Raw genomic sequence first — 24,633 nt, forward strand, 5'->3', positions numbered from 1 at the left:
GGAGAGGTAGCATGGTCTTGCGGTAGAACAGAAGATGTTGCTCTGAATCTCTCTGTGATTCAGTCCCCTCGTCTGTAAAATGGGATAGTAATCCTTCCTTTCCCAGCCTTTGTCTATTAAACTGTTAGATATTCAAGGCAGGGGTTGTCTCTTACTATATGTGCATACACCACTGAGCACACTGGGCCCTGAAGCTCAGCTGGAGTCTCTAGGCGCTTCTGTCAGACAAACAATGATGGTGGGATTTGCCCCCCATACCAGCCCTAAATTGCTAGCTGGGAGGGTCCATTCCTTAACACACACACCCCAAGGTTAAGTGCAGGCCCCTTATATACCCTCCAGTTGTTGCTGTCTTCATTTGCCTGTTTTCTCCCCACTTTCACTTCTCCATCACCACCCACAGATGTCTCTGCCAGCTCCCATGAGGCAGTGTCTGAGGGTATGTCTACATCTACAATTTTGCAGCGCTGGTTGTTACAGCTGTATTAGTACAGCTGTATAGGGCCAGCCCTGCAGAGTGGCCACACTTACAGCAACCAGCGCTGCAAGTGGTGTTAGATGTGGCCACACTGCAGCGCTGTTGGGCGGCTTCAAGGGGGGTTCGGGGAACGCGAGAGCAAACCGGGGAAGGAGACCAGCTTCGCCCCGGTTTGCTCTCGCGTTCCCCGAACCCCCCTGCAAACCGCAGGGAAGGAGACCTGCTTGCTCGGGGATTCGGGGAACGCGAGAGCAAACCGCAGGGAAGGAGACCTGCTTGATTACCAGAGAGGCTTCCTCAGGTATGCTGGGATACCTGCTTATTCCACGGAGGTCAAGAAAAGCGCTGGTAAGTGTCTACACTTGATTACCAGCGCTGGATCACCAGCGCTGGATCCTCTACACCCGAGACAAAACGGGAGTACAGCCAGCGCTGCAAACAGGGAGTTGCAGCGCTGGTGATGCCCTGCAGATGTGTACACCTCCTAAGTTGCAGCGCTGTAACCCCCTCACCAGCGCTGCAACTTTGTGATGTAGACAAGCCCTGAGGCAGGGAATTAAATGACCTGGTGGAAACTCCCCTCCCCACTCTAGATTTTCACTCATACATTTCTGGCGCTAGAGAAGATGTCTGTCTCAATCTTCCCAGAAGGGAAACCATCCCCCTTCTCATCCTTGATGGGATCTTGTCTCACACCTATAGGGTGACCAGACAGCAATGTGAAAAATTGGGACGGGGGTGGGGAATAATAGGAGGCTATATAAGAAAGAGACCCAAAAATCGGGACATCTGGTCACCCTACACACCTCTCCATCCCCCTTTCCTTTAGATCTGCAGTCATCTGGCCTGAGAGGCTGATGGGGATTCCTCACAGAGTCAGTTACCTCCACCCTTCCCCACTTCAGGGTTTCTTGGTACACGAAGTACAGCGATGGGACAGGCCTGCCACCTTCAGAGCAGGTGGGGAAATTACTAGTCAAGAAATAGTGATTATTTTTTGAGAAAAAAGTTTCTCCTCCCCCTGAAAAGAAAAATGTTCACTTTTTTCATCCTCTCTGAACCCTTTCCTCTTCCCTTTCCCCTTTCCTTTCCCCATGCCCCCTTCTCCAGTGGCAACATGGAAAAAAACAAAACTGGAAAATGTTTGTTTCTGTTTTCTGTCAAAACACCAAAACATTTCAGCAGAAACTAATTTTGTCCCATGATAATTTTTTTTAAATAAAAAAGCTATTTGGGGGGAAAGTGTTTTTTTTTTTGTTTGTTTGTTGGTTGGTTAGTTGACCAGCTCTGTAACCGACATTTCCTGTGCTTTGTGTAACTGACGTTTCCTGTGCTTTGTGTTATCATCCTTTGTGTGCTGACCTGTAAGCTGTAGCTTGGGAGGTGAGGATCATGAAACTGAAGAATTGGCACTGCAGTCTAGCAGTTATTTACCACCTACTGCCTTCAAGCACTGAACTCAAAGCACCTCGTGATGCAGTTTGCATGGAAGCCGCTATGCAAAGTAAAGCTGTGTTCTGCTGGGTTGTATTGCTTCCCATATGGCTTTGATTTTTCAGCAAACTTCAGTGACACCAGTGGTGTCCTGTACCCACACTCAAGCTTGTGTGTCCAGGGCTGCCTAGAGGATTCAGGGGACCTGGGGCAAAATGAGGGAGCTGCGTCGCTTGTACTCACCTGGCAGCGGTCTGGGTCTTCGGTGGCATTTTGGCGGAGGGGGGCCCTTCATTTGCTCCGTGTCTTTGACAGCACTGAAGGGCCCCCCGCCGCTGAAATGCCACTGAAGACCCAGACCGCTGCCAGGCCAGGGCTTGCGGGGCCTGGGACAAATTGCCCCACTTGCCCCCCACTCTGGGTGGCCCTGTGTGTGTGTAAAACTGTTGGACAGAGAGAGGGCTTTGTGACAGAGTTTAACAGCACCAATGTGTTATGTCCCATTGGCTAGCTATGCCTGACAGTTAACCCACAGAGGGGAGAGAAAGTCTTTCCTTATTCTCAAAGGCACTGATGCATTGCTGCAGGACATTAATGTACCTGTATAGTCTATTGGAGACAATCCTCTGAGCACGGCTGGGTTTGTTTGTTTCAGTGTCCTCTGAAGACAAGTGGAAAGGGAGAGGGAAAATCGATGGGCAGATGAAACAGTCTAGGAATTAGACCCAGGGCTTGCTGTGCGCTGAGAGCTGTCGTCTGGCACAGGAAGATGAGATATTGGGGAAATCTCCACTCTCATCCTTGGCTGTGGTGGAGGGGCGCACAGTGTAGCTCAGGACAGGAGTTTGTGGAAATAGATGACTTTTCGTTAACTGCGTGCTCCCCCGATTTGGGGACAGGTTGAGCACAGGGCTGGCCCACCAGTATAAATTAGAACAGTTTGAGGGCTGCTGAAAGTTACACTGGCTGCCAACAGACCCAAGGGCCCCAGAATCACTAGGGTTCAGGGGACGCTGTGACCTTCTCTTTTTCCCATATATGCCTCCTAACCTAGCTGCAGGGCCAACACAGAAGGTGGCACAACAGCCTCCCCAGTGGCGCTCTGCCACCAAGAGCTCCCCTGTGCAAGGGTGATCTTCCCAGGCCAGGTAAGCAGGCATTAGGGGCACTTTGCTACAGTGGAGTGGCACCAAGCAGCCCTGACACAAGGAAGAACACCCCCCCAAAGTACACTTTATGCTTCAGGAGGCTGAGGTGTGGAAGAGCTCGAGTCAGGTTCCTGGCGTGGGAAGGAGGGGAAGTCAAGTGTGTGGTTCAGTAACAGCACTATGTCCTAGCCTGGGAACGCCAGGCAGGGCAGAGTGGGGATGGCACCCTCGATTGCCCTGGTGGGAACAGAAAAAGAATTTCAGTTATTACACCCGATCTGACTGTCCTGGAGAAAGGGACCATGGCACTGTGTTAAACTTGTCCATACTGAATCCTGCCTGGATTCTATGATACATCGACTGGGGTTCTTTATTCAATTGCAAGTGAGACAGTGAGGTCTGATGGTAGCAGCAGGGGACTGGTTAGAGCAAGGAACAGTTAGGATACCTGGGTTCTTAGGTAATAAATCATCTCATATGTGAATTTGTTTCCATCTAGTAGCCAACTCTAATAGCTTGTAACTTACTCAGTGCTAACAGGTCCTTTTTTAGCTTCAAGTTGAAGAGCCTTTGCTTTTGGTGCTGAAGGTCCCAGTTCTCACTGGTGACCACGTCTCACTGTATCTGCAACTTTTCAGTTCCACATTACATTCAGGCTTCTCATCCTCGCCCCTGTGTCACTACATGACTCTCCCCTTGCCTACATCTCAGACCTCTACCCCTTCTCACTGCTCTTGTCCCTTCTCCCATGTGCTCCCTTCGTCTCTTCCCACTCTCCACTTCTTGTGGTCTCCCAGGAAGTGGGAATTTGTGCCAAGCCTGTGATGTGCCCTGGGAAGAGGTATAAATTTATAGATTCATAGAGTTCAAGGCCCAAAGGCGCCATTGGGATCATCATGCCTCACATACACACACACACCTGTAACACACCCACTGGACTTCCTTGAATTAAGCTGATAGTTGGAGAAGAACAGTCTGCAGAGGGGAACGTAGAAGCTTTTGGCTCCTGTTGCTTTTCTTCTCTTTTGGTGTTGATTGATATGTAGTTGTCTAGATGCTTTTGCTGTCTGGTCACCAGCTGGGGACAGGGAGAAATTCTCCTCCCACACTATTTATTGCATTGCAACATGCAATCTATTATGAGGATTTACAGCTCTCTTTGCTGTATCTGGCTATGCTCGCTGGTGGGCACGGGATAGCAGACTATCAGTGGTCTAGTTTGACCAGGCCTAGGTGCTTCTCCGGAGGCCATGGAAAGTAAAGAACCGTTGTGACTCATTCTTTACTAGTGATTGTGAAACTCAGTAGGACGACATATCAACATTAGGAAACTTTTCCACTGGAGTCTGATGGCACACCAGGGATTGAACCAGAGCTAACAGCATGAGCTGCTACCATTTGAAGGTAGCTAGGGACTGCAACAACTCATATTCTCCATGTCTCGGCACAGGGTAGACGTGTAAATGTAAAAGTGAAAATGAATGTTGGCCTAAACCCTGATTCAAACTCTGAGCCTGTGTCTGTACACTGTACACTCCTTATAGTGGTGTGTAGCATACATACACTGCATGCCTCCTAGCATGGGTATAAATAGCAGGCGGTGAGGCACTGCTCAGGTGAGTGGAGTAAATACACATCTGTACCCTTTTGGTACATGGCTCTCTACGCACCCAAGCAGTGCCTCCCATGTCTACAAGCTATTTTTATCAGGATCAGGTCTCTCTGCCTTCCCGCTGCCTGAGCCTTTCCCTGCCACAGTGAAGGATTCCAGCTGCTTCAGAGCCTTTCACTATCGCCTCCCCTCTGCCAGAGCCTTTCACTGACTTGCGTAGCGACACACCTCAGTGTGGACACAACCCGCTTTTGACTGTGGCATGTAGCTACACATGCTGCCACCCAGTAGTGTGCTGTGTGTGAATTTCACAGCTGTCTTTGTAATGCAGCCGAACCAAAACCCTGGACCTAGACACCTCAATATTTTGGTTGTATTTGCAATCTGGGTCCACATTGCATGGCTTGTGCCTGTCTCCAGGAGATAACAAGCCCACTCCTAATTAGTAGTTTATATTACAAAAGCTTATAAGAAGCCCAATCAAGCATCAGGATCCCACTGTGCTAGGTTGTTGTGCAGACAAGTGACAAAAAAGACAGTCTGTGTCCTAGAAAGCTCTCAATATACATGTCAGACAGGATGCGACAGGTGGACGAAAGAGCATTCTTTCCAGCTGCTGCTTCATTCAGAGGTATTGCAGACAGAGCCCCTTCTCATTGCCGCTTTGAAATGGCAGTTTCAGCTTGTGCTTGTGCCTCACCGGAGCCTGAATGCAGAGGAAGCGTGAAGGCTCTGCAGGAAAAGGGGGCATGAGAAAGAGCTGTGGAGACAATAAACAGCCTGAGCGAGAGTCTTCTGCACGAATATGGTTTGCACAACCTTTCCAGTGTCAGAGGATTCTCCTGCAATGCTGCGGCTGCTACTGCTGGCTCCGAAATCAGGTAAACATGATGGCGATCCTGCATTCTTTACACAGACAAAAATACCCAGTTCTCTGTGGAGAAGTGATCCACACCAGTGGGTGTAAACTGCTACCATTCTGATGTGGTAGCATCTTACTTTGCACTTTGCACGGGTGCTGGTGTAAATGACCATGGTGTAAAGGACACAGAGCAATGGGAGTTCTGTGCCTGTCAGAACTGCTGGATTAGACTCACTGAGTAAATGATGCAACGGAAACTGCGAGAAGGAAACATATTTTCAGTGTTTTACAGTCTCTAAACTGATTTTAAAAGTTAATGTTCAATTAGCATAGATAAACTGTATGAAAATGTACAGTGTTCATTTTAAAATACCAGTCAGTGTAATTAAAGCCTGTTCTTTGAGAATAATCAGCTTTGCAGGAGGGACAATTGTGTGCTGCCCTGCTGGAACTGATGAACTCTTCCAAAACAACTGAGGCTTGTTTAGCATAGAATAGCCATCTCATTAAGCCGCAGTGAGTGTTTTATAAAAATGGTAATGATCAAATAAGCCTCCACATATGATTGAAGTGGAATTTTTTTCTTGATGCCAAGATCATTCTAATTAAATTATTAAAGCAGTTTATTATTATCCTTTATCTGGTTTATAGGGTGTTTTCCAGATCCTATATTATAGCACTGAAATAACTGATGAGGAATGCCACAAAGCTGGGTGCATTTCTCCAGGGCCCAGCAGGGTGAAGGTATTTAGGGATAGCTTATTTTTTAAATGTATCTAAAGGCTTGTACCTTTGATACCATTTTGCTTGTCAATTTTTGGTCTATTTTTGTTTGTCCGTCTTGGCTAATTAGATGGTAAGCTCCTTGGGGAAGAGACTGGCTTGTGTTCTGTTTATGCGCAGTGCCTAGCAAAATGGGGCCTTTATGCTGATTGGGCCCTCTATACACTATCATAATAGCACATATTTACATAGTTAGTCTTCTCTTCTTCTTGTCTCCTTTTATGACATGCAAATTTCCTACATTAGAATTAATGTAAGTGAGTTGCATTCTGTTCAGATCCCCCCAGTAACCATGGCAGAATTTACTTCATAGGTTTGTTCTACACTACCTGTATTTGAGATGTAAAGTACAGTGAGCTCCACAGATGAAAAACTCTGAAGAAGTACAAAATATTGTTATGATAAATATAGTTGTTTTCAGCACACCAGGGACCACATTTCCAAGACATGCCCGCTTTTTCTGCATGTGCAGATTTGTGATTGCAAATATTTGTATCCTGTCACTTTTGCACAAAAGTGACCAAGTCCCATGGGCACTTGAAGATCAAGTTCAAATGGATTTTGTGCACATAAGTTCAGTCATTTGCATTTACAAATTCACAAAAGTCATTATATGCACAAATTTATATGCGGAGAAATGGAACCTAGATTGAGGCATGTTTGAAATTTGACCTATAATCTGCAAGTTTCCCTCACCAGGCACTGATATTCAAAAAAGGTCCAACACATCAGATCTAAAACAGCTGAACAACATTATTTCAGTAAATGCCAGAGCAGCTGAAAAATCAGTGTGGCCAAAACATGATCGCCACAACCATCAATGTTGAAGCATAAATTTATAAACTGAAAATCCTATAATTTTGGTATAAAACTAGAATGAGATCTAGTCTGATGGGATCTGATTCTGATCTCATTCTAGGTTTATATCAACGTAACACTGATTTCCACTGAGTTACTCCTGATTTACACCTGTCGAAGTGAGAGCAGATTCGGGGTATTTAATTCAAATTTTATTCAGGTTGCACTTTGGTTTCCATTGCAAGCCTGATTCTGATGACTCTCTAAAATGCAAAACAACGCAAAACCCTTCATATCAGTCTCAAAATTTATGGGTTAAATTTGGTGCTAAGGTAGAATTTTTCCTGCAAAATTTAGAGTGAACCAAACAAGGGAATCTTGAATTATGACATCCTGAAATTAAAGCTGTTAAACACAGTTATAAAATTCTTCTAATTTTTGTTTTGCCATTTTTTAGCTAAGAAACAGAAAGGGGGCGGGGGGAGGTGAGAGAGAGAACTTACTTTACCGTATTCCTCTTCATTGAGAAGTGCAGCTTTAATTCTGCATTTCCTGGCCTGTTAACATTTGAAGGTTTTATTTAACTCTTAAACTCTAGAATGCTCCTGAACTGCTGTTAAGTGCCAACAAATGCAACTTCACCTTAATTTTTAGGCAGGAATTTTATTAGCTTCAGCTCTTCAGGCAGAACTGCTATTATTCCAGCCTCCACTTTTCAATGCTTTGGTCTGGATATATAGGGCTTTGATTCAGCAAAACACATAAGCACACGCTTAACTTTAAGCATGTGCCTAAATCCCATTGACTTCAATGGGAGTTAAGGGTGGGATTTTCCAAAAGATCCTGAAAGATATTTAGGTGCCTAGCTCTCATTGAAGTAAGTGGGAATTAAGACCCTAAACACTTTTGAGGATCTGGGCCTCTGTGATTTAAGAGCACAAGCTACAAAATCCAACCCCAAGTGCTTAAATGCTTTGCTGAATAGGGATGAAAGTAAGTGTGTACTTAGAGTTGAGGGCTTTGTTGAACTGGGACCTAAAAGCATTGTTGGATCAGACCATAGATGCTGGCCGTTGGCCAGTGAACCCTTAAGAAACCTGGCCTGAATAATTCTGAATCCAAAATGCTCTGATGACTTTTTCACACCATTCATAATTAATTGACATGGACATAGTTGTATCATTTATATTTTTATTGATCTTTTATCAGTAGGGTAAAAACAAAAGATAACGTACGATTGGTCAGCATGTGACACAAATGATCGAGAGACCCACTGTGGGTTGCTGAGCTTTCAGAGGCAGCAAGGGAATGAACAAACAGAATACAAAATGAATCCAAATAATCCATCACTGTGTTCATTTATACGCCAACCACTGGAAAATTTTAGTTACTTACGGTGCCTCTCAGTATAAAAATACAATACTGGGAATTAAATAATCTTATCAGGGAGAGTTATTGGCTACCCTGACTTATTGATTGATTCCATTGTTTTTCAAAAATAATGGATTCACTGAATAGCATTGAACCAACAATGCAAATGGTTAGCTACTGCAATTTTAGCTGAAAAACTTATTTGATTATAACCAGCATTATTTGGTGAATCTGATAAATAGTATTCAAAAAGCTCTAGAGTTCTAGCAACAGCATAGGGTGTTAAATCTTTGCTGAGCAGCAGGGTTGGATCACAGAATACTGGGTGATAATTACTGTGTTTGCAGGTTAGGGAAGTGTGGGTCCAGAAGCCCCCTCCCATACTTATGACTCAAACAATTTGAAACTAGTGTGTAGCATCAATAGTGTTTATGAGGATTAAGTAACTAATGTTTCTAAAAGTGCTTTGAGATCCTTTGATGAAACGGAGTGAGGACTTCAGGAGCTGGCATGGGATCATTGGGGCAGGAGGTGTTGATGACCTCGGCTGTTTAAGCCTGTTCCCTTACAGATTTCTTTAAAATTATGGAGTGAAATCCTGGTCCCACTGAACTCATATTAGAGCTTCACCATTGACTTCAATGTGGCCAGCCCTGTTTTTTAACTGAAGTCATGAGTTAAATGTCTTGCACACTAGTTTAGCAGTGGAGTGGAGCAAATCTATACTGAGAATATATTTTTGTCGATGTAGGTGTAATAGAGTGTGTTGGTGTGTTTCAAATTTCAAAATTTTGATGAATCCTAATACATATTTTCAACTGTCACTCGTTCTTTAAAATATATAGCATAAACAGATACTGTATGTGCATTATTGTGACTATGTTGCAGTTATCAGAGGGATGATCCTTGAAAAAACTATATTTGGTATGTTACCACTATACATCAGTGGATGAAATCTGTAGCCTGTGCTATGCAGAAGGTCAGACTAAATATTCATAATGATCCCTGCTGGATTTATAATCTATGGCCCCAATCCTGTGAACATTTATGCCTATACTTATCTTTACTAATGTGAATAGTCCCATTAAAGATAATGGGACGCTCATCATAGTAATATTAAACATATGTACAAGTGTTTGCAAAATTGGCACTTATGAATCTGTGCTGCTAATAAGGTATGCAAAGTAGTTGAGTGCCCAAATCATGTTGAATTTCAATGGGATTTGGGTGCCTAACTAATCTGAAAATCCCAGCCAGTGTAAATAATACACAAGTTATATATTTATAGTAATATATTAACTTGAAGTAAACCATATATATGAATATATTTTAGTTTATTCCATTTTATATAAACAATGCCTTGTGTGTCGATTTAAATGATGTGTTATACAGATGAAATACACACGTAATCCACATTGGGTCTGTGTATTTTACTTGATTCATTTTCAGTAATCTTTTTTTTTGATAAAAATGTCGGTGCTCTTTCTTTGAGTGAGTATCCTATAGTTTAAGATCTTGCAACATTGCCACTATTAACCCTGTCTCTGAGAGTTTTCACGTACTGACATTCAAATTGTGTCTGGCTGGGGAATTTGCTGAAGAGGCTTTTTTCTTTACTTGTCAATATAATTTTAATTTGCTAAACTGCTTACAAATCATAAAGCATTAGGAAGACTGGAGACTTTATGGCTGCAGAGCCTTTTCAAAAAAATGTGTTCTTCATTAATGTAGGGACAGTTTTGCAGTTAAACTTTCACTAATGGAGGCACCCGTTGTAGCTCCATTGTGTTCCGATTTCCAATTGAAGACTAAAACTCCTTCTGTTAAATAATTTAAATACTTTTATTTTCACAGCAAGTTGAGGTCAATTCCTCTTCAGAGGCTAGTTGTATTTTCCAAGTAATTTTCTTGATTAATTACTCACTTATTTTTATATATAAAATTTGTAAAAATTCCCAAATTTAGCATTGGTGTCCAAATGCCTCTTTTGTCTTGAAAGATCTCAATTAATAAAAGTCATACACTGTTGAAATTTGGCATGGTAATTAAGGCTAAATTGACTGCAGAGGTCATTTTTTACCCAGACAAATCAGTTTTCATAAATTTAAAGTGTGCTTCATTTGGAAATGTGACTGTGCAATAAAAGACATCTTTGTACTCCAGCGTTCTACTTCCCACGAGTGTATTCAGTCATATCGGCTGATTTTAGCGCAACAAAAAATAAGAGCCAGATCCTCTGCTGATGTTAATTGGCTCGAATGGAGCTAGGCCAATTACCTCGGGGGGTGGAGGGGAGAATCTGGCCCTAAGTTTTTATGAGTGTAAGGCCTGAAATCAGTGGGACTCTTTCCATTTAACGGATTTTCATTGCGCCCTTTTTCTCCTGTTTGCTCTGCAGAACCAACGCAGCTCCTGGACAATGAGCTATGAGTTCAGTTCCATCTTGCTCACCATCATCAAGCCTGTTCACTAACAGACTGTCTGCATCAGGGATTTGTCCTGGTTACAGCCCTGGGTGTAGGTAGGCAAAGCTGGTGTAAATTGCAATTTGCGTTGATGAAGCAGATCCCGTTTTCAAGCAGAGGAAAGCTGCATGAGTACAAATCATGGATTGTAGTGTCTTACTCTGCCTACACTAGCAGTTTGCACTTGGCGCAGCTACACAAGTGGCTAGACTCCCCAGTTCAGACATAGCCTAAATTCCAATCCGTTACACATGTACAAGAACTGTGAACAGGCTCGTATACCTGTCTGGGAGGGTTGCATCTGGGCAGCAGAATGTTGATTTCTGGTGATGTGTGAAATGGAAAGAGCCCAGCTTGACTCTCTCAGACTGAAAGTCTGCAGGGGCTGACAGTTCAGAAAGCAAGTCTTTTTTTCACTTACTGAGCACATTTCATACAGAACGTATGATACCTTTTACTGTCACGTCCCAGAGCAGAATCACACTTCAAGTAGTAGTGCATCGTTTCAAAAGGCATCCAGCAAATTGCTCCAATGCATCCAACACATATTTCCTTATAAAATGAGACCACTGTGTAGTTAGCAAACACCTAGTATTAACAGCAAGAAAAAGTATTGAGCTTGTGAGTTTGAATGGATTAGGCAGATTTTCAAAAGAGTTTGAAGTCAGATTTTCAAGTGCTTAGCATTCACAACCGGGGCTGGATTTCCAAAAAACCTCAGCACCCAAAATGCTGAGTTGTTTTGAAAATCTGGCTCTTAGTTAGGTACCTAAAAAAGTGCTGAGCTCATATGAAAATCTAGTCCATTGTCTGTTACATGCATATTTCTGAGAACAACAGCCAGAGCTCTATATAATGATTGTATGCGTTTTCTTTTCATTTTTTTTTTTAGTATGTGTAAGTTTGTTCCCTGGACAATGTGATTTAAACAACCAATTTATTGGTTGGAATGGTAGGAGCTTTCCATTCTGAAGCTAAGGCCACTCCAAGCAAACTCTAGACTCAAAGGGCCAGATTCTGATGTTAGTTACTCCTGCATAGATCTGGAGTAATTCTACTGACTTCAGTGATTTCTCTAAATTTACACCATATACTAGAGGGTGGAATCTGGTCCCAAACAGCTTGTTTTAAATAATTACAGAGCTTGTTTGTAATGTGGCACTTGTGTCGTTTTTGGAAGAAACAATATTTTGTGATATAATTACCAAGCTACTTGGCTACAGACCCCATTCGAATCACTGATATTGTTCTTAAGATGACCACACAAGCACTGTAACCAACTTGCTTAACCTGTTAAGGAACCTTGTGGCAGTGCTGAATCCAGCTGCTGAAATGAAGATGAATTTGGGTCAGAGACAGGGAGATAAAGAAAACACCATCCTTCGTCTGGAAATCTGCACATTGAAATGATTAGACAGAATGGGGAGCATTGACTCAGAACATACTTGCTTTCCAGGGCTTATACCCAGTTATTCCCATGTCTTATATGGAATGGGGGGAGGCCTCTAAGGATCAGCTTCGTTTATCTGCTTGACTTAAAATAGAAATGTCTTAGGGTACGTCTACACTACGGGATTATTCTGATTTTACATAAACCGGTTTTATAAAACAGATTGTATAAAGTCGAGTGCACGCGGCCACACTAAGCACATTAATTCGGTGGTGTGCGTCCATGGTTCGAGGCTAGCATCGATTTCCGGAGCATTGCACTGTGGGTAGCTATTCCATAGCTATCCCATAGTTACCACGGTCTCCCCCGCCCCTTATAATTCTGGGTTGAGAGCCAAGTGGCCGATGGGGCAAAAATCATTGTCGCGGGTGGTTCTGGGTAAATGTTGTCAGTCATTCCTTCCTCCGGGAAAGCAACGGCAGACAATCATTTCTTGCCCTTTTTCCCTGGATTGCCCTGACAGACTCCATAGCACGGCAACCATGGAGCCCGTTCAGCTTTTTTTTTTACAGTCACCGTATGTGTACTGGATGCCGCGGACAGAGGCGCTACTCCAGCGCTACACAGCAGCATTCATTTGCTTTTGCATGATAGCAGAGATGGTTATCAGTTGTTCTGTACCGTCTGCTGCCGGCATAAATTGGCAATGATATGACAGTTATTTGTCCCTCTGTGCTGTCTGCTGCTATCATGGGTGCACCTGGCTGAGATTGGCCGGGGGCGCAAAAGCAAAACTGGGAATGACTCCCCGAGTCAATCCCTCCTTTGTGGTTTCTAAAAATAGAGTCAGTCTTGCCTAGAATATGGGGCAAGTGTACTAGAGAACCAGTGTATCAGAGAGCATAGGTGCTCTGTGTCAGATCCCGCAGAAATGATGAGCTACATGCCATTCACGGGGGGTGCCCCTGCAACAACCCCACCCGTTGCTTCCCTCCTCCCCCAACCTTCCTGGGCTACCGTGGCAGTGTTCCCCCTATTTGCGTCATGAAGTAATAAAGAATGCAGGAATAAGAAACACTGAGTTTTTAGTGACATAAAATGAGGGGCAGGCAGCCTCCTGGTGCTATGATAGTCCAGGCAGTACAGAATCAGCCCCCAGTTGCTATGATGAAGACGGTTACCAGCTGTTCTGTACCATCTACTGGGAATGACCGGGAGTCATTCCTATTTTTACCCAGGCGCCCCCGGCCAGCCTCACCTGAAGCCAGCCAGGAGCACTCACAGGTTGATAACAAGGACAGTTACCAGTCCTACTGCACCATCTGCCACCAGGGAGGGGAGAGGAGCGGATACTGCGCTTCACTGCTGCAGCATCGCGTCTACCAGCAGCATTCAGTAGACATAGGGTGACATTGAAAGAAGTCAAGAAACGATTTCTTTCCCTTTTCTTTCACGTGGGGCGGGGAGAGTAAATTGAGGAGCTATTCCCTGAACCACGCTGGACAATGTGTTTGAACCTACAGGCATTGGGAGCTCAGCCAAGAATGCAAATACTTTTTGGAGACTGCTGTGGACTGTGGGATAGCTGGAGTCCTCAGTACCCCCTCCCTCCCTCCAGGAGCGTCCATTTGAGTCTCTGGCTTCCCGTTACGCTTGTCACGCAGCACTGTGTAGCCTGGAGTTTTTTTTTCAAACGCTTTAGCATTTCGTCTTCTGTAACGGAGCTGTGATAGAACAGATTTGTCTCCCCATACAGCGATCAGATCCAGTATCTCCCGTATGGTCTATGCTGGAGCTCTTTTTGGATTTGGGACTGCATCGTCACCCGTGCTGATCAGAGCTCCACACTGAGCAAACAGGAAATGAAAATCTAAATTTCGCGGGGCTTTTCCTGTTTACCTGGCCAGTGCATCTGAGTTCAGATTGCTGTCCAGAGTGGTCACAGTAGTGCACTGTGGGATACCGCCCGGAGGCCAATACCGTCGATTTGTGGCCACACTAATCCTAATCCGATATGGTAATACCGATTTTCGTGCTACTCTTCTCGTTGGGGAGGAGTACAGAAACCGATTTAAAGAGCCCTTTATATCGATATAAAGGGCCTCGTAGTGTGGACGGGTACAGCATTAAATCGATTTAACACTGCTAAAATTGCTTTAAACGCGTAGTGTAGACCAGGCCTTAGAGTCCTGCTCTAGGGTCAGCATTTGTTAAAAAGAGAGTCCTTGCCCCCAGAGAGATTGCAATTTAGTCTCTTATCACACCAGAGGTGAATATGGTTCCAAAAAGATGATGGGGCAGGTAATTAGCCCTGTGACTTGAACTCAGATCCCACACTAGTGCCAGGCCAGCAAATCTTTGCTGTCATTAAGTAACTTTCTGGGTATTTAAGGATATTAATTAACGTTATTATTTGCAGAGACGTACATGATTTTTTGAACAAGGATTGAACAGCATGGTGGCAAAAATTCAGTTGTTTTGAATATTCATTAATTAAATAGAGGGATTAAACATCCATGATGCCCTAATTAGCTGTAATTAGTGCAGACAAAGGTAGTCTTTGAGCAGCTGTAGGTTCCTTCCTTATATACAGACAAAGGATGGTTCCGATACTATCACGATGAGCACGATATAGCTTGACTAGATGCGAAGAGAAGTTAACAGATAAGACCGGAAGTCAGGATGTCTGGGTTCTTTCCAGTCTCCATGCATTTTCCAAATGACTCAGAGTCTGATCTTGCCACGTGCTGCATCCCCTCACAAGCTGCTGAGCAGGTATAGGAACTGAGCTACCCTCAGGGTATGGCCCTTCACCTCTCTGTGCCTCTGTTTCTCCATCTGTAAAATGGGTATAATACTACTGCCTCCGTCTCACAGGTCGATGTGGGACACACTGAATGCTTTAAACTGCTTTGAGAACCTGCAGTGGAGGGCTGCAGAAATGCTAAGGATGATTATGAACTTTGTTATTTAAATGCCAGCAGGTTTCTGTCAGCTGACAGGAGCTGAGTGGAGAAGTGAGACTATCAGTCACACTATGGTGTCCTTACGACCCTGAGCACTAGACTGCGGAGAAGCTGTGGTGCAGACATGAAGTAATACAGTGTCTCAACCTCATGGGCTGTCAGGGAAATACTAGCAATGAGCACCAGGGCTGAACAGCCATTTGAGAAAGCAGGAAAATAGAATATTCCCTGTCATGATGATGGGACACCTAGAGAATGCCACAGAGTTTTATGGGTGTAGGGGCAGTGTCGTGATATTAAATGTCATGATAAACATCTCCAGTGGTAAAAGATTGTTCAGCTGATATCTAAATAATGGCTATACCTTCACTCCAGCCTACTACAGGACGAAGAGCTCATCTGCCTGTCTGTTTAGGTTCTCATACTGGTCTCGTCACCATAGTCTCTTCCATACTACTTCTGCCCATCAGGAGTAAACATTTTAGGAGAAATTTGCAACCTGTGGGGCCTGATACTCAGTTACCCTGCATCTTTGGCCTGATTCTTGTTGCATTAAGGACTAGGCTGCATTAAGGACTACCTTAACAAGGTTCTGCCAATGTAAAGGGGCTTTAAAAGCTCAGTTCTGTCCCTGGTGGCATTATTCACAGTGTATGTCTATCCTGCAATCATGAAGTATGTTTGCAGCTTGCCCGAGCTACCTTTAATCTTGATAGCTTGTCTCTCCCTCTTACCAACAGAAGTTGGTGCAATAAAAGATATTACCTTGCCCACCCTGTCCCTGAATAATTACTCAGTGGCTAGCCTGCTCTGAAGCCCATGACTGTAGTACAAATAAACCCACGAATGCTTTATCTGGCATGTGGTGCCACTAGTTACAGCGCTGCAAAGCGCCAGTGTAAACAGTGCCCCAGCGGGATAGACATACACTGTGAATAATACCACCAGGGACAGAACTGAACTTTTAAAGCCCCTTTACATTGGCAGAACCTTGTGATTTTAGCTGAGTGCATTGGTGTCTCTGGAGCCTGAGCACACTGAGGTGTGTGGGCCTTGTTTTTACCTCTTTTCCTCTCTGGGAGATGCTCCTGAGTTATCCCAGTTTGTCTAGATGTGCAACATCCAACATCGACAGCAAGTACGAAGCTGCTTCAGACCCTGCCAGTATTTTGGGACATGAGTCAATGGTTTCAGAACTGTAAGCTGCGTCTGATTGACACAAATGGGATCCACTCACCTCCATGAGCTCCCAAATTCACCCCTGTTGTTTTGTACATGAAAGGCCTAGCCAGTAAATGTAGGATGGGATTGATACCCTGACCTTGCTCCTTGTGTTTACATGAGTGCAAGCAGGTGCCAGACATCATAGGTGCCAACTCCGTGGGTGCTCCGGGGCTGGAGCATCCACAGGGAAAAATTGATGGGTGCTGAATACCCACCGGCAGCCCTCCTATCAGCACCTCCATCGTCCTCCAGCACCTCCTGCCCACCGGTGGGCCCTGCTGATCAACTCTTCCCCCTCTATCCTCATGCTCCCACCTGCTGCAATCAGCTATTTCGCGGTGTGCAGGAGGCTGGCAGTGGTGGGGGAAGGAATGAGTACACAGTGCGCTTGTGGGAGGGGGTGTAACAGGTGGGAAGAGGCGGGGTGAGGGTGGGAAGAGGTAGGGCGGTCATGGGTGTGGCCTTGAGGGAAAGGGTGGAGTGGGGGTGGGGCCTGGGGCAGAGCCGGGGATCAAGCACCCTCCAGCACAAAGGAAAGTTGGTGCCTGTGAGAGGCACTGCCATTCTGATCTAGTAGCAAGTAGCACCTGCTCTGTGCAAGTGTAAATGACAACACAAGGAGTCAGGCAGGGGGGAGAATCAAACCCAGAGTGTCTTATGTTTTAATAATATTCTGTGTTTATATAGGGCCTTTCACTCTGAAGGCTCTCAGAGCACTTGTAGGGCATGAGCAAAATTCCATGATGCTGACATAACTCCACTAATGTTAATGGGATTGCACCAGTGTAGCTGAGAGCAGAACAGGGTCCTATATTCTCAAAACTAACTTCCCCCATTGCCAAGGTGCAGCCATGTCTGGTGTGAAACACTGCAGCTGTTTAACAGCACACAGCAACACTATCGCCAGTTTAGTACGTGGAGGGAGGAGGAATACTATATACAGTGGAAACTGCCCAGTGAATTTAGCTTGACAAACTGTTCCCAAACTGGAATTTAACTCGTGGATTATTCTGAGTGAATTTGTAGGCTGAAGGATAGCTCTACAGGTTGGATAAGTTAGTGAATGTTTTTCACCAGAGGTATTGCAAATTCTCACAGGCATTCTGGGTCGCTCTCATATTTATAAAACGCTGTAGTGTCACCTGAGTCCTTTGCTTCTGGATGAAGGCTTGAGAGCTTTCTCTGAGTCAATTTAGAGCCTTGGCTGAGTGAACGGGAGATTTGCCTGAATAAGAACTAAGGAAAGATGACGTGTTAAGACCTCAGAATATGGCCTGTTATATTTTAAATACAAACCATTTAAAAGTCCCCATCTCCCAAAACACCTAAGCATTTAATTTTTTTGTAAATATGGACTAATGTAATTTATAGACACATTCTCTCTCACATACACACACACACAAACCTCTGCCCACACAACATTCCACTTCCCACTCTATGGAGCCCCAGCTACACAAAGCTGCTGGGAAGAGGTCATCACTGTTGAAATTAACCCTCTTGCTTTGCATCTTCTCAGCCCTGTTACATTTGCTATGACCATTTCCATATCCATAGACGTTCTGGTTCTGATCCTGTGTTCCGGTACAGCTGTGGACGAAGAAATGGGATGAAGGTAAGTTACTTGCTCTGCCTGTCACAATGGGTTTCAAAATGACCAGCCACAGAGATCCGTCCTTTGTCTATTCAGTAGGTTGACTTCGTAGTCTTTCTACCCTGCACCTCTCCAATTTGGGGGCAAGACCTAACTGCACAAGCACAACCTCCATAATTCCACAAGCAGAGGTGTTTGAACACACACATGAGCACTTGGGAGTTACAGGGAGTTTGCTCATCCAAACCCGTGCACGCACAAGGTTTGGCTGGCACAATTTAGGGACTCTTTGGAAATTTGTCCCAGTGAGTAATCCAGCTTCCATCTTGTGATTCACGCCTTCAGACTGGGTTTATTTTTCACTGGGATCTATTTATGTGAGCTAAGGGTCATGGGACTTTGGCTAGGCTAAGACAGGGTCCTTTATTTTCATTTCTTTGATTCCAAATAGCGCCCCTAGCAGTTACAGGAGACATCCCTGCAGTCACTGTGTTTCAAGCACCAAATGTCCCGTCCCACATACTTTTCTCTCACTGAAGGAGTGACATATGTAGAACCTCAAAGAAGGACTCAATAGTCCATTACAGTCCACTGATATTTACCATTCCAACAGCACCAAGATGTCCCTCTTTGTCCAATGTCACTCTTGATGGCGATATGTCTTGGTACTGTCCCAAAGCTGCCTAGAAATCAATTAGATGCACCAGATTCACACACTGTAACACTCCCTCTTGTTCCAATAGTGCACTTGCTCTCACTTGGCCAGATCCTCCTAATGGTGTAAACAGGTGCAGTTCCACTCAGGTATCCAAATTAAAATCCACAATTAAGATTCCCGACAAGGCTAAATAGCTGGCTATAGAAAAATAATTAAATTGTTTCTCCAACACTCCTCTCCACACACACACACTTCATTTTTATTCTTAGTTATCAAGGCACCAAGGAATAACTCACATGGAACATATTCAACATGAGAAAATATGCACTGCTGCACTCAGGATAGAGGATGCCACAAATGTGAATCATTCCAATGCCCATGAACATCACCCATTGTGTGCAGCCCTCATCCAACCAAGAGCAACACCCACCTAGTAGGAAATGATGATCTTGGAGTAAAACTACAGGAATGGGAGTTAGGAGAGCCAAGGTGTACTCGCAGCTCAGTCACGGGCACACTGTGACTGTGGGCGAGACACTTCACCCCCTCTGTGCCTCAGTTTCCCTACTTCACAAAGGAGCCAAGCTCGACAATGTTTGTGAAGTGTCTTAAGATCCTCACACTGCTGATGGCTAAGTATGATTAGTGATTGTGTTTCAATGACATACAATAAATACCAGGAACAGAGAATATCTGAGAACTATGGTACTCAGCTATCGTAGTGATGAACGCTCTATAGGAATTACAGAGACTACAATGGCATTATCACTGTTAACTTGTAGCAGGTTCAGATTGATCCTTTGTGGCACCTAACTTTGCTGTTGTGTAAATAATTATTTCCAGCTGCTTCTCTGGGTTGGCTGTGGGCCAAAACTCAGCTGGTGTAAATCAGCATCGCACCATTTAAAGTGCTGATTTACACTGGCTGAGTTTTGGCCCTTTGTCTACAGAGCCTTAGCAATTCAAGCTTTGGCCTGGCACATGTCAAGATGCCAGCTGTACGGGAGAGCCTAGAAGGAATCACAGCCACACCTACAGGGACTGTAATTTACCTTGTGTTTCTTCTTATGTTGAAAATTAGGAAAAATAGGAATATCTGTATTTGGATAGTTATTTTTTCCTTTCACCCATTGACTCTATTGTACATTTTTAAATGCTCTGATGTAGCTTCTTGGAATAAAAACGTATTTGTGTTGTCTCTGAAGTGTGCTAATGTGCAGAGTCTGGTACAATTTTCTGTTGTTGTGAACACTTTGTCATTCTGAGACCTGGTAGGCCAGATCCTTAGCTGGTGTGAATTGATGTGATTCTGTTGACTTCAAGGGAGCTGCACTGATTGACACTGGATGAGGATCTGATCCTTTTAGTGAATTTGCTGGGGAGAGGTGCCAGATCAACAGCAGCCCTGGAGAGCGAAATCCTCTCCCTCTCCACCGAACAGCTGCAGCGTGGGGAACCTTCCCCATATTGCCCTGTCAAGATGCCTCAATCCTGCCTTGCAGACACCTTCTCCACGGCCCAGCCAGTCTATGGCCTCCCTGCTGAGACTGCCAGTAAAGGTGCCAGCTATGGTGGTGAATATTTAATGTATCCGCTCAACTGGATGGAGGATTCTAACTCTGCTCTAATGGCCCCTCACAGGCCGGAGAGGATCAGTGCTGGCTTGGACTGGAGCTCGACTGGATGCAGTTTGGAAGAAGAGCTCTGCTATTAGATTCTGTGATGGGTAAGGGGCTGAGATTTGGGAGTGATGGTGCACGAACGCTGGCATGCTACTCATAAAGGCACATGTGACCACAGAGCCTCTGATTCTTCACCCTTATTTACAATAAGTAGCCCTTATTCACACAAGTAAACCTGCCAGTAGGATCATTTGTGGAGTAAAATACTATGGCTTGGTCTAGGTATACAGATGGAGTCAAAATATTTCTGCTGCATCAGAAAGCAGTGTGGTCCAGTGATTAGGTCAATGGACTGAGGCTCTGGACATCTGAGTTATGTGTCTAACTCTCTCTTAGAAGGCTTTAAACATCTCAGATGTGGGTTCTGTTCCCAACTATTCCACTGACCCTGCTGTGAGAGTGTGGATGGTAGGGTGACCAGATGCCCTGATTTTATAGGGACAGTCCTGATTTTGGGTTTTTTTCTTCTATAGGCTCCTATTACCCTCCACCCCTGTCCCAATTTTTCACATTTGCTGTCTGGTCACCCTAGTGGATGGATCACTTCCCCACTCTGTGCGCATTTCCCCTTTCATCTGTTTGGTATATGCACCTCGTAAGAGCTTTAAGGTTGCAGCATATAATAGGACTACAATCTTGACTGAGGCCCCTGGGAGCTACTGGAATACATCTAATAATAAATAACAGGCTGATTTACACTAGCTGAACATCTCTGTGTGTAGAAATACAGCTAGCAGATTTCCACCCATAAAACGGTCATTTATTTCCCAGAGCAAGAAAGATGGACACACAGCATAGGCTTGAAATCAACAAGAGATGTCGATCCATTGCATTTAACTGTACAGCTACCAGTCCACCAACCCCAAATCAAATTGCCTGCAGCTCTTCTCTGCAAGCTTCAGAAGATGGCAGCGAGACAAGGAAAAGCAGGGGGTGCAGGGTCTGGCAAGGGCTGTTTATTTTATTAGGCAACATGTATAAAGCCAGCAGCCCTGTGGAGATGTCTGATCAGCAGCCACTTCCTGTTACCGTTACACTGTTACAGTATTTTTTAATCAGTGGTCTGATCTTCAGCTGCATGAATTCCCCTCTCACACCTCCAGGGGAAAGGGATTGCTTCACAGGGCCAATAGAGGGACTAAAGCACAAACCAGCGCAATTTATGTAAGTGGATTTAAAGCTGACACCCTTGGATTCTGCCACTTCATTATCTACAGGACAAGTATAGTGATAGGCAATGAGGAACTGGTCTTTGATTCTAATTTGGGGAGTTCAGGACTCATCAATCCTTGGCCTTTTTAGCCAGCCATTTACTGCAGTGGTTTTGTGATATGTCCTGGCTGACAGTCACAAAACTCATTTCATATCAGCCACTAAACAGTCAGCAATTGGCAACAGCTTTTGGCCACTATGCCCTAGAGCTGGTTGAAAAGTTTAAACTGAATTTTTTCTTAGGAAAATGTGGCTTTGATAAAAATTCTCTGTGGGAAAATGTCAATTATTAATTCTATTTTTTAATTTTCTGTCCAGAAAAATCTGAATGAAAATGTTCATTTTGAATTGATATCGAGTCCAGATGTCGACTCAGTGTTCTTGTTTTGAATCAACTGTGCAAGACAAAAAAAAATTAGATTTGAAAGTCAGAAGGTTTTGTTCATTCAAAAATATCAAAATGTTTCTGGAATGAATTTGTTTGGATTTTTCATTTTGTGAAATGTTTGAAATTTGGATGTTTTTCCTATCCTCATTCGGGATGAAAATCAATGCTGGACTATCAGAAATTCCTGTAGGATGGAAAACCTGTTTTCCTACCAGTTCTACTACCAGCCCCGGCCTGGATTTGAACCCCTTTTCTGCCTAATCTAGAGATCTGGCTAGGTTATCAGACAGGAGAGAGGGGCTGGTCTTGTGATTAAGATACCAGACTGGGATTTAGGAGATTGGGGGCCCATCCATGGCTCTACCACTGACTCCGGGTGAGAAAGTGGACAAATCATTTAATTTTACCCTGGGGCTCAGTTCCCCGTTTCCAAAATAATCCTTCCTTTCTCCCCCTTTGTCTGTCTTGTCTATTTATACCGCAAGTTTTTCAGAGCAGGGACTGTTCCTTAGTATGTGTATTTACAGCACTTAACACAATGGGGCCCTGATTTTAGTTGGGGCCTTTAGGGGATCCTGGAATATGAATAGTGATAATTAATACTCTTCATTATAGCATCTGACCTGGAAATGGAGTGTGGGACTTTCCACTGCTAATCTTCTACAAGCCCCTAATTTTGCTTTGAATTCAGCATCTATAAATGCTGCAGATAAGTGCACAGTGAGGTTAATTTAATCATATGGAGACTTTCAAATTAAGCAGATTCACTGCCATTGACCCTACCCCCTGCCTTCCATCCATTCCACAGAGGTAAACCTGTTCCTTTACGCTGCTTCTGAAATTCCTCTCTCCCACCCTGTGCTCTCTGCCCCTTTTCTCTTCCGTGACATCTCCCATCTTGTCTGCCACCCCCTCCCAGCCACCTGTCCCAGTAAGACAGGGACCAATGGGGTATTGGAAAGAAGGTGACTCATCCCACATGAGTGGGCAGCCTCGGCTGAGCAGACTCTGGGTCATTTGATAATTGTGACAAAGCCAGCAGGGAGCAGGCAAATGAGGGAAAAGGCCGGGCAGGGGAAGCCAGACAAACTGAGCCAGTAGCAGGGATGGTCTCAACTCTAAACTAGAGCACATATATAAATAAATACCAAAGGGCGTGTTTCATTCCCATGTAACTCAGAGCCCCCTCTCGCAGCTAGGTCCAGTGTTTAAAGGGAATCTGCATTGGGGAAGGAACATATGTTACATAACTGAGTTTGTGCCTGTTTGTTCCTTCTTCGTGATGGGTTAGGAAAGGTCCTGAGAACTTTTTAATTTTAATAATGTATCTTTTACTCTAGAAATGCCAGGAAGGTCCAGTCTTGTGTTTTCTGGTTTCTGTTAGCACTTTCCTTGGAGGACCCCGGGATGTGGAATGAGAATCCCTAGACACAGGGCCAGCACTAGGTATGTGTACTGCTTCAGCCTTTCACAGTCCCAAGGGTGCCACCATCTTAACGCATGTTAATAATAATTAGTAATACATAGCTCCTATGTAGCACTCTTCATCAGTAGATCTCAAAGTGCTTCACCAAAGGAGGTGAGAATCATGATCCGCATTAAAATCTACACTGCCTTTTCTATACGAGGCTTTTAGACTGCATTGGTTAGCATCTCTTAGCTAGCTGAAATGTTCTGAACAGCACTCCTTGAAATCCCAGTCTAGACAAAGCTCAGATGGGATGTACATGGTGCATGGCCCTCTCAGCTTGAATTGGAAGGTGCAGGGATGGTGAACCTTTAACAAAAGAGCTTTTCTTCCTATTTATTCAAGCCTTTGATTTAAATAGATATTAACAATCCAAGACGCTTTAAACAGTCTGAATAATGATTCCTCCCCCACTCAGTTAATTAGGGTCACTTGCTTGGTGTGACCAGGATAAAAGGGGTGTTGTTGGAACAGGTTGATTCACAGGTTCTAAATGATGTGCTTTAAAAGCTTTGTGTGGACAAGGCACATTGCCTTTAATGTGCACTACAGTGGCCCAGTGAAACTCAAGAAAGCTTATGCTTCAACTCAACCAGGTTAACACACTGTGAAGCCTATGCTGTCTTGTCTATACCAGACCTCTAACTGTGCTAGAATAGGTTAACATCACCCCCTTCAAATCCTAATCTAGACGAGGCTGGGACGTCCTCCTAGCTCAGGAGTGCTGAGGGAAAATGAACATAATGAAGGCCTGAATCTCTAATGTAAAACACAAGCATGTTTGCTTGCACAACTCCATTGGCTTCAAACCCCTGGAGCAGTGTATATGGCATTGAAACCAAAGGGGCCGATAATAAGGGCAAGAGCCAAATCTTTAGTCTTTCCTGTGATTCCAGTGAGCTTTGGATCAGGCGCATATCCTCTGATTGCTACATTCAGTGGACATTAGTAGTACAAGTTCCTTGCAAATCCTTGATTTCAATGGGGCATCTTCCTTGAGCCAGAGCTACTAACAGGAATAAAAGCTTCACAAAATCTGCAGTGTTAATATGCTGGGAGGAGGGCAGGGGGCGGAAGAAGGCACAAAGAACATAATGAGCAAA

The 24,633-nt window shown here is 44.3% G+C and overlaps 1 protein-coding gene across 12 annotated transcripts in view; it reads left to right on the plus strand.

Moving 5' to 3' along the window:
* Positions 1 to 5,313: 5,313 nt before the first annotated feature.
* Positions 5,314 to 24,633, plus strand: part of RHEX (regulator of hemoglobinization and erythroid cell expansion) — a 31,549-nt gene continuing 12,229 nt past the window's right edge. For 2 of the 12 annotated variants that reach the window (XM_030561617.1, XM_030561616.1), the window contains exons 1-2: positions 19,641 to 20,506; positions 23,403 to 23,508. Coding sequence is in view for 1 of the 12 variants with exons in the window: in XM_030561618.1 (XP_030417478.1) it covers positions 5,383 to 5,553; positions 18,048 to 18,143; positions 20,422 to 20,562 (408 nt within the window). In the remaining 11 variants the exon portion in view is untranslated. The other 10 variants (XM_030561606.1, XM_030561608.1, XM_030561611.1 and 7 more) reach the window with 10 other exon arrangements.

This window comes from Gopherus evgoodei, chromosome 4 (assembly GCF_007399415.2).
Source record: "Gopherus evgoodei ecotype Sinaloan lineage chromosome 4, rGopEvg1_v1.p, whole genome shotgun sequence".
NCBI classification, from domain to species: Eukaryota; Metazoa; Chordata; order Testudines; family Testudinidae; genus Gopherus; species Gopherus evgoodei.